Genomic DNA, 16,354 nt, shown 5'->3' on the forward strand with positions numbered 1-16,354 from the left:
GATTTTCATTATATTAAAACCGAATTTCGGAGATAATAAAAAATGACTATGATGATGACAATAATGATAAAAATATGTTGAAAAACAGCCAAGTTATAATTTTTTTTCTTTAATTTGTCGATCATTTCTATGGCAGCTATATGATATAATCGTCAGATTCGGCCCTTTCCGACTATATAGCAGTGAGAGTTTTCAGAAGACTATATGCAAAGTTTCATTCATATAGCTTTAAAACTGAGGGACTAGTTACAAACTTCTGACTGAAATTATAATACCCTGCAAGGGTATAAAGATAGATTATTAATAAATATCATTTTCTGTTTTATTTTCTAGAAAATGATGAAAGATAATAACTTGGTTCGTCATCTGGATGCCTGTGAAACGATGGGCAATGCCACTGCCATATGTTCAGATAAAACTGGAACTTTAACCACAAATCGAATGACTGTCGTTCAATCGTACATTTGTGAGAAACTGTGCAAAGTATTGCCAACTTTAAACGATATACCGCAGCATGTGGGAAATTTGATAACAATGGGAATATCTGTGAACTCTGCCTACACTTCCAATATTATGGTATATATTTTAAAATATTATTTTCAATTATTTTACATTGTTATTATATATATTAATCTTATACTTTAAAATAGGCAGGCAAAAACCCCGGCGACTTGCCCATTCAAGTTGGCAACAAAACTGAGTGTGCTCTCTTGGGTTTTGTTCAGGCACTCGGTGTTAAGTATCAATCGATTCGTGATGAGATTCCGGAGGATAAGTTCACCCGCGTTTATACTTTCAATTCAGTCCGAAAAAGCATGGGTACGGTTATCCCGCGACCCAACGGCGGTTATCGGTTATATACCAAAGGAGCATCGGAGATTATTATGAAAAAGTTTGTATTATTTTTTTAATATTATTTAAAATAGTAGTGCCCAAATACAACAGTTGTATATTTATTTTAATATTTATATACGATGATAATAATCTTCTATCTTCTATCTTCTATCTTCTATATCTTCTATCTTCTATCTTCTCTTCTATATATATAAAAATCAATTGCTGTTCATTAGTCTCGCTAAAACTCGAGAATGGCTGAACGGATTTATCTTATCTTGGTCTTGAATTATTCGTGGAGGTCTAGGGAAGGTTTAAAAGGTGAGAAAAATTCGAATAATTGCCGGGAAAATCCTCAAAACAGTATTTTTCTATTTCCCATACAAACGTTTTCTAAATAAAATGGAGAGTCAATTTGTAATTTATTACCGCTGTATAACAGGGGTGCCCAAACGTTGCTTATGGCAGAGCAACGCACCAATACATATAAATGAAAACACAAATACATTTACGCAAAAGTTTTTTTTTACTTCAAATTTCTGCACTGAAAAAAATGAAAGTAAATTCAAATTAAGATATCGGAAGTAATAAAAATACATGAAAATACATTTTAACAATGCATTGGGGCTCACCATAGCAATTTTTACAAAATAAAAAATTAGATTCTGCAATATCAAACATCTTGCCCGCAACGCAAAATACAACTGATTTTTCGCGATTTACTTTTTTCGGTGATCCAACAACAATTTACATTCGGACAAGCGAGATAACGGTGAAGCCTATGAAAGTGTTGTTGCCGAGATCAACGAAGACGTGGAGAATGAAGAGAATACGCAAAATTGTTTCACAAGAGAACGGCTGGGCCGATTTGGCTCAAATTTTTTTCAGTTGTTTGTAATTGCCAGAAGAAGGCTATTAAATAAGAAATTTTTGGGAAGTCCTTCCGGAAAGGTCGCTAGCGGCTCAACAGATGGACACACTGTTGTATGTAAAATTCTGAAACACCCTACAAAGATCATAGCTGCGTTGAAATTGTGTATCAATGAACTCGGTAAAAAAATATTTAAACAAAAAAATGGAGCTAACGAAGCATTACCAATTGGAAGTAATGCCTGCTGTTAGACGATCAAGACTTGGACGGCGTTTACGCAATGCAATAAGTATTCAGAATTCCCGTAATAGTCGGACGCAAGAGAAACGTACAGAAATAAATGCATCAATACGTGCCCAAATGGCACAGCTTCGCGCTCCACAAAGATCACCTCAAGCCCGACAAAATAATAGAGAAAGACGAGCCGCAAATGAAAACTTGAATCGCGCTGCATTCGCATACAATCCTGAAACATCCTACAAGGATCTTACCTGCGTTGTTATTGGTTCATTGTCTGTCGTATGTCAGCATTGCAATGCACTGAAGTTTCGGTTGGAAACACCCGGCTTATGCTGTGCAGGTGGCAAAAATAAAGTGCCCGTTTTTGCTCATCCACCAGAGCCATTGTATTCGCTACTATATGGAAATTCAGCCCAATCAAACAGTTTCCTAAAGCTTGCACAAAAATATAACGGATGCTTTCCAATTACGTCATTTGGAGTCGAGGTTTTTCATCAATCAGGCTACAATCCAAGTTATAAGGTAATGGCGCCTCTTTATTATCAAAATGAACAACTCACATTTTTTCGAAATTGCATTCCAACATTCAGATTCAAGGGCACCACACCATTCACCACAAAACAAAGACCTTAAATTCCTTCAGATCTAATTCATTGGTAATTCACCGCTACTAAACGTAAAATTATCGAACAAGTGCAAAATCTTCTCCATGAGCATAATGAATTGGTCAGATTGTTTAAAACCGCATTGGATATAATGCATTATGACGAACACAAAATTATTATCAGCGCTGACAAAAAACCCATTGGTAGCCATGCAAGACAATTTAATGCTTCCACTATCAATGAAGTCGTAGTGGTGATTGTTGGCGAGAATGTTGAATCACGCGATATTGTTTTTAAGCTCTTCAATACCCGTTGATGTTCTGTCGTGGAGAAGATGGGTATCACTTCAACATAAAGATGGTCAACCTAACTTCAGGTTTGTTTACAAGTCATCACTTCTTTTTGATTCTACAACTAAGTTTGAATTCAAGTTCTAGGAGAAGAAACGAATAAGAAGGTCAACTCTATGAATTTTTATGCGTATCGATTGATGATTCGACTAGATGTTGACAATCATCTGTTAAGATACCGCCGTTTGTTTCAACAGTACTGTGTGGACATGTACGTCAAAGTAAAAACGTCTCAATTTAATTTGTTTTAATCAGTCGAAGTTGGGGCGAGATAAAGTTCGCCGGGTCCTCTAGTAATAAATATTAAAATAATACTACATTTTAATGCACATTAAAACAATGTATGTAAAAAAAAATTATATTATGTTATGCTTAAAATATTTTTTAATGTAAAATTATCATAAATATTATATATAAAATAATTTAATTGTTTATAATAGATGCTCTTTTATCTATGGCCACGAGGGAACCCTAGAGAAGTTCACTCCCGATATGCAGGAGCGTTTAATTCGTGAAGTGATCGAACCTATGGCATGTGATGGCCTGCGCACCATTTCGGTAGCCTATCGAGACTTTGTACCGGGCAAAGCGGCCGTAAACGAAGTTCACATCGATGGTGAACCCAATTGGGACGATGAGGTGAACATAATGACAAACCTGACTTGCCTCTGTGTGGTTGGCATTGAAGATCCAGTACGTCCCGAGGTCCCTGATGCCATCAGAAAGTGCCAAAGAGCCGGCATTACGGTGCGGATGGTGACGGGTGATAATGTAAATACGGCACGCTCGATCGCCATTAAATGTGGTATTTTGCGTCCAAACGATGATTTCCTCGTACTCGAAGGGAAGGAATTTAATCGCCGGATAAGAGATAGCAATGGAGATGTTAGTTATTTATATATTAATATGTGATATATAATGAATTAATATTTTTATATAATATTCTTTATGCAGATTCAACAGCATTTGATTGATAAGGTCTGGCCCAGGTTGCGTGTCTTGGCACGTTCATCGCCCACGGACAAATATACTTTGGTGAAAGGTTAGTGCTGTACTTTATACAATTAAAATTAAAACAAAATTAGTTATCCGGAACAGTTATGTTGCTAATATCTTCAGAAAGCGAATTTTTAGATATATATGTGGTTAAATGCCAAAAGGTGGTTACTATCAAAATCATTAAAGTTTTTTTTAAAAAAAAAGGGGCAAAAATAAAAATAATCGATCTAATTGTTATACCCTTGCAGGGTATTATAATTTTGTTTAAAATTTTGCAACGCCGGAAGGGAGAATCGGACCACTGTATCTTAGCTTCCAAAGCAACGATCGTAAAATTAAAAAAGACTTTTCGATGCCAACGGAGCTTTTAATATTAAAAATGTTTCGGCAAATGTAATTGTTCGGCTGGGGGGAACTGTCTCAGTTAGCTTCCGCAGAGTAGGCACCAATCATCCAGCGACGCCGTCGAAGGTCCAGTAGAAAAACGATCAACCACCACAAGACAAAAAGAAATAGGCCGGGGGGGGGGGGGGGGGGGGGGGTGATTTCGATATATAAAATAGCATGGACTTGGTCCGCTTTATTTGGCTTCAGGTTTAGAACTAATTACAAGCGGGAGATCAAAATAGGAGTGCGCGAGCGGCCGAAGCATCAGCTTGGAGAGCGAGAGCGCAAGCGGAGGAGCTTTGGACTGGAAGTCCGGAGGGAGAGGGAGAGAAAGAGAGAGCGCACTGCCTCCCGAAATTAAGCGCCTTTCTGGCGTGAACATTCTCCCCCCCTTGCGAGGATACGCAGCAAAATATTAGAAGTCTTGCGCTCGGGAAAGTGTTGGATTCGCTGAGCGGTCGTCGGCATGTAGAAGTGTGTGATGATCCTGTCCACACGACTGGCATCGGTCGTTACTACGGCAAGATCCTCCAGAATGGTGGTGGGCCAAGCAGTTGACGCAGTATTTCCTGTCGATGACTGCCTGGAGCCGTTTCTTTGCATCAAGTCGAAGAAAACGGTGGCACTTCCGAAGAGGATGGTTCCCTTGACAGACTCGGCATTGGTAGGATGAAATACCTCGGGAACGACTGCTTTTGTTGTCGTTGTATGGAACCCCAGTAGTTGAAGGAGTCGGCGGCATTGGTCACTCGTGTAGAGAACGACGAAATCCGCTGGATAGGTGGAGATATTTGTCGGGTGTCATCACGAGGAATCGGAACACTGGAAGATGAGTCGCTTGGATGCAACAAAGTGTGATGTCGACCGTGGCACGTAAGACAGTTGTGGGCGCTTGTGCAATTACGGAGTGGATGACCGCTTGCAAAGCAATTTGAGCACAACTGCTTTTTCTGGATATAAGATGATCGATCGACTATCGTCATCTGAAGGAAGCGTGGACACAAACGCACTGGATGGTTCTCTGCAGAACACAAATCGCATATTTTGGACGTATGAAAAATCCTCGTACTAAAGGATTGTAGTACTCGTGGCGATGGGTTGGAGATTGTCGGTTTAGTAGGCTGGATAAAATCTATGGCTTCCAGAGTTCTATAGCGCTCTGTTAGGAATGAATCAAGTTCCGGCCACGTAGGAATTTCGGTTTTTTGTTCGATGGATTGCTCCCATAATGAAAGCGTCAGCTTTGGAAGTTTTGTGGAGCACAAATAAACAAGGAGGCAATCCCAATTCTCAGTAGAAAGGCCGGAAATTCTCAGCGATGTTAGACAATTTTGGATTGTACTTTGCAGCTCCTTCAAGGCTGCCGAGGATTCGCGTTCAATGGACGCCATGTTAAATAATTTCTTAAGTTGATTGTTTACTAACGCGCGTTTATTTTCGAAACGATCGTGAAGCGCTGACCACGCGGATTGGAAGCCATCATTGGTCAGTGGAGATTTCGAAACAATGGCGTGAGCTTCGCCGCTAGTTTTGGCGTTAAGGTGGAAAAGCTTTTCCACTGGAGTGAGGTTGGAATTGTTCACGTACATGGCCGTAAACAGATCACGAAATGTGGGCCAGCGCAGATAATCTCCGTCGAAGATTCCTGTATCGCATGGCGGAAGATCGCAGCCCCTCGAGAATGTCTCTGGTGGCGGAGCTGCTCTTGCCTGTGAATTGGAGACGGACACACGGTCAATGTCTTCGCTCAGCTTGGAAGCACATCTTTCGTACACCGCATAATAGTGTTCGTATTTATTTTGAAGTAGCGGAAGATTTCCGCTACTTCCCTCGTGAAGAGCTGCTCTGGAAACGGTCTCATACTCCCGTTCAACCTTTTCCCATAAGGACTGGATCTGATCTCGACGGATCTTTAATGTGAATGAATTGGGCTTGGAAGTGGATGCCGCAAAAATCTGGTTTTCAAATTGGATGAGACGGTTGCTAGTTGCTATAAATTCAAGCATAGCAACATCTATAGGGCCGTTGGCTCTGGATATCTCCCTCTTCTGACTTGCGTCTTGGGGAATTGACTTTTGTCCTTCTGACATATTTATATTCCTTTGGGAGTAGGCAGGAGTGACCAACTAAGTAGGTGAATGAAGCTGCTGAATTGAGCAGAATTCTCAAAATAAAGGATGTTCGCAAGAATATGCTGTAGAATTCGGATGGTAGAATTATTTGCTCCCAGTATCGTCAACTAAATCGAAGGAGTAGCAATGTGAGACGGTAAAATCGAAACAAATATGGATTGCAAGAATATGCCGTAGAATTCGGATGGTAGATGGTAGATGGTGGAAATATTCAATCTCAGAATTGCAAGTAAATACAGTGGAAAAAATTTACTTGAAGTAGAAGCGACGAGAATCGAAATTATATGTAGTGGAACCAATATTAATTGGAGCAAATGCGACGAGAATTTAAATTTATTTGACCAAATAACTAATTGCTGGACGGAAATGCCAAGTTGTTTATTATTTTCGTATTTAATAATAACCCAATAAATGCAAAAAAATATATAGATAGAGTACCCTTGACAATTGCGGATATTTAATCGAGTGCAAAAACTTTAAAAGTATTTGTGATTAAGTGATTGATTAATTATTAATTAATTTTAAAAAAAATATGTTAATTGTAAAGAAAAAATAATTAAATCGGAATGGTGGGATTGGAACACCTGACACTTTTCTTCTCAACGTAATGTTCGTTGGGATGCGCTGCCGGCAATGTAAAAGTTCTTGGTTATGTGTGTATGTATGTATGTAGATGACAATTATATGTCGCGGCGGCAGCGGAACTATGTAAGGCGCAACAATGAAATGCACAAAAATACGGACACTGGCTTACAAGTTTTTGCAATAATCTATTCTTTATTTATTATATTTTTTGATTTTAAATGTATGTAATGGTTTTTGTCTGGGGGAGAAAATATAATATGTAATATATATGTATGTACATGTATGTTTACATGGAGAAAATATAATATAAGTATATGGATTTATTATAGCACTGGATAGCTATTCGTAGGCAGCGGACTGTATTGGATTGTTAATAAATTTTTATTATTGGAATTTTATTTTTTATTGTGCGAAATAAAAATCGATGTTTTTATGTAAAGACAGTTAAACCACGAAGCTGATATGTATGTACATATGTATGAATTTTTATTCTTATGTAGGAACCGTTTTGTACATTGATGTACGGATAAATGCAAATATGTACAAAGGAAAGCGGAATAAGAAGAATATGGCGACGTTCAAAACGGAGACGGATTGAAAATTGTACGAATTGTAGAAAGTGGAAAAATGGAAAATTCAGGAAAACTCGCACTTGGAGTCGACTTCGATTTCGATATATAAAATAGCATGGACTTGGTCCGCTTTATTTGGCTTCAGGTTTAGAACTAATTACAAGCGGGAGATCAAAATAGGAGTGCGCGAGCGGCCGAAGCATCAGCTTGGAGAGCGAGAGCGCAAGCGGAGGAGCTTTGGACTGGAAGTCCGGAGGGAGAGGGAGAGAAAGAGAGAGCGCACTGCCTCCCGAAATTAAGCGCCTTTCTGGCGTGAACAGTAATAAATGTTAATATAACTCTGTTGTTGCTCCACATATATCTATACATAAATCCTGTGATATAGTTATATTATACGATATAAAAATATTGTTTAAAATTTAATGAACAACAAATTATCATTAAATTTATATGAGCCTCCAAAAAAAAAGCCGAACCTTTGATATTATTACACACAAATGAGTGCATATTATTTATTTATTATATTTTTTTTTAATTTGACCTTAATAAACGATTCGCAATGATCCATTTACACATTGTGTGGCTATAAAAACGTATGCTTTCCTAATTTCTTTTCCCGTTTCTGTTTTCCCTTTTAAAATCTGGAAAACGACCACACATTAATACTTTATCACTCCGTTAAAAAATGTATGACATTTTTGAAATATTGGACAACAGTGACAACAAAATATTTAATTATTTACCGAGCTCTATAGTTTCTTAGATTTATTCCCAAAATAATATGTATTACTTTTTATTTTTTGAACAGGAATCATTGACAGCACAGTTAGTGAAAATCGTGAAGTCGTGGCAGTAACTGGCGATGGTACAAATGATGGACCTGCACTGAAAAAAGCCGATGTTGGCTTTGCAATGGGCATCGCCGGCACCGATGTAGCCAAGGAAGCCTCCGACATCATCTTGACTGATGACAATTTCAGCAGCATTGTCAAGGCTGTTATGTGGGGTCGTAATGTGTATGATTCGATTGCAAAATTTCTGCAGTTCCAGTTGACGGTGAATGTAGTTGCTGTTATTGTTGTATTTATCGGTGCGTGCGCTGTGCAGGATTCACCACTTAAGGTATGATATATTCTTTGATAATTTTTAAAACGTTGACTTAATTTTATTTTCCAGGCGGTACAAATGTTGTGGGTTAATCTCATCATGGATACATTAGCCTCTTTGGCCCTTGCCACCGAACCACCAACACCAGATTTATTATTACGCAAGCCTTATGGTCGCACAAAGCCCTTGATTTCACGCACAATGATGAAGAATATATTGGGTCAGGCTTTGTATCAGTTGGTCGTCATATTTGGCTTGCTTTTTGTGGGTAAGTTAATTCGGAAACAAGAAAGGAAGCTTACTTCGGTAAGTCGAAATTTACATATACCCAATGGACAACGACAACGATAAAAATAATATGAACGTTACATCAATTCTAAAGAACATTATGCAGTATTAAGTTTTCCCTGGACCTTTAATACTTTCTTCCCACTCAGTGCATCTGCCTGGAACAGTTTGAATTTTTTGCAGATATAAAACTCGTGTTACCACAGAGCTACATCTGCATCCGACAGTCGATTACAGCTGATCGATCAATAAGGGCTTGATACTTTGCATATTGAGGGGACCGTACACAACCAACCAGAGAGATATTATCAACTATTTTGGCTGTTCAACAATAGCAAAACCACAGGATTGCGTTAGATTAAGAATTAGATGACAAGGAATTTGACTCTTCAGTAATTTTTCTCTAATCAAGAGCAAATGCCCCGAAGAGTCTGCTTGGTGGTATAGGCTTCCAAAAGCTATACGTACAATAAAGTAGAATTGGGCGTTTTATATAAAATAGTAGCAAATGGGGTAATTTGGGGCAGAATATACAGGAAAACACCAACGACTTTGTGGTGATCCTAGTTTATTTAAATTCTTCCTCGCCATTTTGTTTACATTTTCGTAGTGAATGGTCAAATTATAACTATTTTCAAATTTTCAACGGATGGAGAATGAATATGTAAGCTTTGTGGGAACACCCTATTAAGGAAATTTTCGTAATTTAGAAATATTTATGTTTTCATATCTCGAAATTATTGAAAATATGTTTAAATACGACAAAGTTATAATTTTGATTACAACTTTTTTGATCATTTCTATGACACAAAATAATAAAATACATATAATACTAATAATAATATTAATTCCAGGTGATTTAATACTCGATATTGAATCAGGACGCGGACAAGAACTGAATGCTGGCCCAACACAACACTTTACTATTATCTTTAACACATTTGTCATGATGACATTGTTCAATGAGATAAATGCCCGAAAAATTCATGGTCAGCGAAATGTTATTGAAGGACTCTTTACCAATCCCATATTTTGTACGATCTGGATATTCACAATGATATCGCAGGTAAGATAAGCTTTTTTTATATAAAGTTTACTTCAGTATATAAAAATAATTGATTAAAAAATTAGAACCTAACGCTGGTCTTTGATAAACAATGTTAAAGGTATATTCGCCGAATACAGGGTAGCGCGTCACTTGGCGGTAAGCTAATCCAATCGCTCCAAACGAAAAAGGGCCCAACAACTCGAAAACAAAAACTTCCCAACTGTTAATGCGAATTTCAACTAGAGAGAGGTGAGGGGAGCGACAGTGATTGCAGAATTACAATACAAAATAATTAATAAATGTTGCCTCCAGGGGCGGTTCCGTAAATGTATATACATATGTCGGAAGGCTCATATTGCCTTGATGATTTAAATTGTCAGCCATTGTACGAGCGGAGCGAGTCTGAGTGTGTGCGTTTTCTTCCAATTTATAAATCCAACAACACTCGATTGACAACTAGCCTTGTTCATCTCGTGATCTTTGTCTCTCAACGCAACACTGAGCCACACTGACGACTTCATATACAGTGGTCCCATTCTTTTAGTTCTAAACAATTCCAAAAGGAATTCACCTAAAGCGTCCTGCCGAGACTATTCACTTGATTCCACCACTGTCAACAAATTTTTCAAAGTACTTATGACTCTTTCGAGCTGACCATTGGCACGACCAGCATCCGTTGCTATTAAGGGTCCATTCTGGTTAGTTGAAAAAAAAAATCGATTTTTTTTTTCATTTTTCGATAGCTTTAAGTGTGTAGAATATCATACTAAAAGATCAAATCGAAATACGTAATAGTTTAAAAGTTATGAGCCTCCGAACCGGCCGACTCAAAGCAGTTACAGAGCAAACATAAAACTTTAAACGCGTTTTCTGGAAAACTACATTTTTCGGGCTGGTTACCATAATATCTCAGTCAATTTTTAACGAATCTTAATGATTTTTTTTTAAATACGCGTAATTAACGTGTCCATGGAATAGGCTACAATTATATTGATAGCTTAAACATTGGATTTTTATTCAACAAAAAAGTAGAGAAATTTTTCAAAAAAACCCCATTTTCTTATTTTTTATTCAATTTAAAAAAAAAAACCCCTTCCATAACCACATTCACAACCACTAAACAAGAACATATTTGAATTTTTTGTTTCAGTCGATTTTTACGTCCTGCAGGATGGTCGTAAAGTTTGAACTTTCTGTCTTTTCGTTTGTCCACAAAAAATTTCTGAAAATTGCCTATTCTTTGGCCCAACTAACCAGAATGGACCCTTAAGTGTAAGATTTTGTGAGACTTTCAGAAGTCGACAAATTTACCATCCGTAAACCTTCGTTCCTGATCAGTTATCAATCGATTGGGTACTCTAAACAAAGCAATTGAGGACTTTAACGCTTCTATACAACTATTTAAATCAAGTTTCAATGTATGATTCAGATGAACATATTTTGTGTACCCATTTATCTGCACTACGATATATTATTTACGGTAATTTTTGCCGCTTAATTTGCCGGTGATATTTATGTGCAACGTTCCCCTTCATTTAGTTTTCTAATTGTACACACATTGTCTTGATTTCGCTGCTGTTCAGCTTGAATCCAATTTTCTGTGATGTTCTATTCGCTTTTTAATAACTTTGTTTTGTATTTCTTTACTCGTGCTAGGCAAAGGATTTCTTGATAGAAAATCGACATCGGCTCATGCGCTTTCCTTCACGGTACTTAATGTCAAATTCAAAAAAATTCTCACAAACGATGTACTTTGGGTGATAATTCAATTTTCGCTCTAGTCGCCCTCAAAGAGTTACAGTCGGTAAAAAGGACAAACTTTCTACCATACAGGTAATGTCAAAAATATTTAACGGCATTGACAATAGCGAGTGTTTCTAAATCATATGATGTGTACTTTGACTCACAAGGGCTAGTAGTGTTAATACTTCAGTGAGACTACAACAAAAGGCCAATGGCACTATCATCCGTGTGCAATTCTATAGGCTGGCTTGCTTGTTAGTATTTTAACAATTTTACTTCGAATAATTTCATGTTCATTTTTCCAAACAAAATTAATTTTTTCGGATGTGAGAGAATATAGGGGCTTCTTTAATTGAGAAAATCTTGACACAAACTGACAAAAGTACGAAGCTAATCCAATGAATTTTCTTAAAATGGTAATAGACCTGGGTGGAGGCAATGCACCCAGTGCTTTAATCTTACGCCAATTGGGACAGATCTCGCCAGCCTGTACTTCATAACCTAAATACTGTTCTGTGCCTTACGAGAAGGAACATTTTTCCACATTAAATATGCTTGCTGTTATCAAAATCTTGAAAACGGTCTCTAATCTCTCAAGTGCCTCTGGAATAAACGATCCTGAGTATTTTTTAGTAATTGTATTAATTGATTTTTCTCTGTGCTAACCAATTCTGTTTCTACAGTATTAAAGTTATATTCGGTGTCAGATACGACACATGAGTTATTTGTTTTATCTTCTACTAACTCTACCCCTTTACACTAATGCAGAAAATCCCTAGGCCAAGATTCCACGCCCAATTATAATTTCATTTTTCATACATGCGCCATGAACTACGTGAAACATTATTTCGATACAATTTCCATCAGTCATTACATTACTTAAAATCTGTATTGTACTTACAAGTAAACAAGAACTTCTATCTTATATGCAGCATGGATGCTTTTGGTTCTTCTACTACACAATTCTCTTCTCGCTTATGTATGCGTGATCCCGATCCAGATTCTTCTCCAGCAGGTCTCTTAGGACATTTGGTTGCGATATGCCCAGGTTCGTGACAACGATAACAAGTGATGTGTGCCTTAATGCGCTGTGCCATTCTTTGATTCGCTCCACGATTTTCTTCAAAAGATGACTGCTTCTTCACTGTGCATTTCGCCTTTTTCCTGTCCAGGTTGACCACAGATGTGACAAGTAATTCCAAACGACTTAAATCGTTTAGGACTTGGTTCCTCGTGCGAGTAGTTGGATCAAAGACATTAGAAGTCATTAAGATGCGTAACGTCCATACATTCGTTTTGCTATAATTATTTATTTATTTCGCCAACGGTAAACCTTAACTGGCTACTTAACTAAAGCTGAGGTTTCATTTTTGATGGCAACGACAATCGCGTTTTCCCGCTCTCACAAAGTTGAGAGCGTAAAAATCTAAATATAGAATTCGCTTGCTTGTATGAGTGAACAAAAGAACACTCAAGCGCGTATGTATGCGTGAATAATGTGTGCGCAAGCGCAAGCACCAAAAAATTTAATTTTTATACCCTGCAGTACCATTCATCAACAATTCATCAACGTTTCATCAATAGCCGAAGGGGTGTTGTTGATGATTCATCGATGAATGGCCATACAAATTACTGATGAATTTAACATGGGCATGTCATAGGCATTCATCAACAACAATTCATCAACAATTAATCAACAAATCATCGATGAATTGTTGATGAATTACTGATGAAAGGCTGATGAAATGTTGATGAATTGTTGATGATTCATCGATGAATTCTTGATGAATTGTTGATGAATAATCAACAATTCATCGATGAATCATCAACAATTCATCAACATTTCATCAGCCTTTCATCAACATTTCATCATCAATTCATCGATGAATTGTTGATGATTTTTTTTTTCATATATAAAAATAAAACTCTTAAATTTTTATTAATATTATTTATTCTAACTAATTCTATAACAAAACTAAAACACAAATATAAAAAATTAAGATTAAGCATCCATATATTAAGAGGCCTGAAGGTCTTTTTGATTCTTGGTGTTCCGCTTTTTATTCATGAAGACCAAATTTATTGCGCAGTATCTTCTCTGGAGGCTCAGTTTTAGTCACTTGGGAAATTGCATCTACAGAAAAAATTATAATTAATCAAGGGAAAATATATAATTTAATTAAATAAAATTACCCAATATATTGGCCATTACTGCAGTCTGAAAAGAAAATACATACATACATATATAAATATAATATATTAATATATTATATACATATAATAAATAAAATATTATATGTACATTTATAGGCTTCTATTTAATTAAGAACAATCTTTTTACTCACCTTTTTTTATATTTCAATATGGCCCGGAACGTAATTATTGAATTATTTGATTTCTTAATATTTTTAACACACGACACTTCTGCAGTGGAGAACACTTCAACTTGTAATGCAAAGGGAATAAGAAGAAGCAAGACGAAACCGAAAGCCGAAGACCGAACATTTCTTTCCCCCTTCTTTCGCTCTATCACCATCTCTCTCTAATTTTCGGACAGTTGCGTTTCTTAGTTTGTTTCGGACTTCAATAAACGAAGCCCATGCAAATTGTTTTTGTTTTTTTTTTGACATGCACCAACAAATCGGACTCGAAGGGAGTTCGGGTATCCGAAGGGAGTTCGGGTTCAAGTAGCAGTCGGCAGAGCGTCGATTCTGTCGACGTCGCAGTCGGCGCGTTGATGAATTGTTGATGAATAGGCCTATTGATGAAATGTGGTACTGCAGGGTATTTTGTGCTGCTGACCGCTTGTTGGGTAGAATGGGAGGCGAAAATATAACTGATCTCAAATATGTATTGTATTTGTACATAACTGCATATCAATGCGTTTCTTTGTTTTGATTTTAGATTGCTTACAATTTTTAATACTTCGCGAGGTGCAATATTTAAGCACAAGACAATAAACATTAAATTTGCCTCCACTCTAGCTTTCAATTCTTTGCACAAATACCTTTGATTTCCGTTGGGTCTATATGTTATACTGCCATCAGCCACTTTCCTCTTTGACACTTCCCTCGGTGATAGCAAGGTATTTCGCGACCGACACTAAGATTTGTATATGATACTACGTACATACTACAAAAAGTAAGGTGAATTTGTTTGTAAAATGAAAATTCCGCTTTTATCTCCTCAATCAACTCGAAACGCGTTCCCCGGATTGGTCTGTTGAGTTTTGAGAATAGCAAGAAGTCATACGGAGCCAAATCAGGAACGGTGGTTGCGGAACGATATGCGTCGAATTCTTGGCGAAATGGTCACGAAGATATTGAGCGTTTTCGGTACCAAACGAGATTTGACTTTTCGTAGGCCCAAATGGTCTTTCCAAATGGTTTTCACAGTTCCTTCTGATATTTCGATCATATCAGTAAGGACTCTAACAGTCAACCGACGATTTTTGAACACTAATTCCTTCACTTCGTTGACGTGTTGGTCATCTGATGACGTCGATGGTCGTCCGGAGCGCTCCAAGTCATCAACACGTTCCCGACCCTATTTGAAGTCTTTGTACCACTTATAAACATTTTTTAGGGACATGGTAGAATCACCAAAGGCCTTCCGCAACATCCTCAACGTTTCCGCAGCCGAAATTCCGCAAACAAAATTTTATGGCACTTCCCTGCTCAATTAAATCAAACATGCTAAAAATCGATAAATGCACTCTTGATCGTTTGGTGACCACAAGCGTAAATATAGTACTGATACTGACATTGACATGAAATTACCGACAGATGTCATCAACAGTCCTGCCAACTTAAGAAAAAAGAACTAGTCCTCCATTTTAAGCCCGCGAATTTTAAATTGAAAATTCACCTTACTTTTTGCCCACAGTAGTAAATTACAAAGAGCGCGTCGCGGGCAACAAGTTTTAATTTTTCAAGCACAGAGAAAAAGCGTTTGCACTTTTATTATGTATTTTATTTCTTTTAATTTGTTCCCTCTTTATGCAGGGTATTATAATTTCAGTCAGAAGTTTGCAACGCAGTGAATTAGACGTTTCCGACCCTATAAAGTATATATATTCTTGAACAGCATCAACAGCTGAGTCGATCTACCCATGTCCGTCCCTCCGTCCGTTCAATCGTCCGTCCGTTCGTCCGTCCGTCTGTCCGTTTCTACGCAAACTAGTCCCTCAGTTTTAAAGCTATCTGAATGAAACTTAGCATATTGTCTTCTATATACTCTCACTGCTATATATGTGGGAACGGACGGATCGGACGACTATATCATATAGCTGCCATACAAATGTTCGATAAATTTTTAGAAAAAAATTATAATTTTGTCCTTTTTAACATATTTTAATAATTTTTTATTGTTTTAGAATTTTGGTTTTAATTTTATGAAATTCGGACGACTATATCCTATTGCTGCCATAGAAGCGATCAGGAAATTAATAGGAAAAAAACATTTTAGCTTCTTTGTTTTTCAACGTATTTGCATCTACTCTGAGATATGAGCTTTTTTATTATTTTAGAATTTTGGTATAAATTTCATAAAAATCTGACAACTATATCATATAGCTGCCATAGAAGCGATCGG

General features: G+C 37.1%; 1 protein-coding gene and 1 long non-coding RNA gene across 7 annotated transcripts in view; one reads left to right on the forward strand and one right to left on the reverse strand.

Moving 5' to 3' along the window:
* LOC108071476 (plasma membrane calcium-transporting ATPase 2-like) overlaps window positions 1-16,354 on the forward strand; it is a 103,191-nt gene that overhangs the window by 17,299 nt on the left and 69,538 nt on the right. For 3 of the 6 annotated variants that reach the window (XR_011445462.1, XM_070287588.1, XM_041776718.2), the window contains 7 exons: window positions 334-576; window positions 651-892; window positions 3,341-3,785; window positions 3,855-3,942; window positions 8,384-8,697; window positions 8,752-8,950; window positions 9,825-10,036. Coding sequence is in view for 5 of the 6 variants with exons in the window: in XM_070287588.1 (XP_070143689.1) it covers window positions 334-576; window positions 651-892; window positions 3,341-3,785; window positions 3,855-3,942; window positions 8,384-8,697; window positions 8,752-8,950; window positions 9,825-10,036 (1,743 nt within the window). In the remaining variant the exon portion in view is untranslated. Of the gene's footprint in view, window positions 1-333; window positions 577-650; window positions 893-1,070; window positions 1,156-1,596; window positions 2,468-2,535; window positions 2,927-2,981; window positions 3,112-3,141; window positions 3,242-3,340; window positions 3,786-3,854; window positions 3,943-8,383; window positions 8,698-8,751; window positions 8,951-9,824; window positions 10,037-16,354 lie in introns of those variants that run through there. The other 3 variants (XM_070287589.1, XM_070287590.1, XM_070287591.1) reach the window with 3 other exon arrangements.
* Window positions 13,739-14,451, reverse strand: LOC108073527 (uncharacterized). The gene is made up of 3 exons (XR_001770662.3): window positions 14,107-14,451; window positions 13,955-13,979; window positions 13,739-13,895 (listed from the first exon to the last, which is right to left on the reverse strand). It is a non-coding gene; the product is annotated as an uncharacterized lncRNA (long non-coding RNA).

Source organism: Drosophila kikkawai, chromosome 4 (genome assembly GCF_030179895.1).
Source record: "Drosophila kikkawai strain 14028-0561.14 chromosome 4, DkikHiC1v2, whole genome shotgun sequence".
Taxonomy (NCBI): domain Eukaryota; kingdom Metazoa; phylum Arthropoda; class Insecta; order Diptera; family Drosophilidae; genus Drosophila; species Drosophila kikkawai.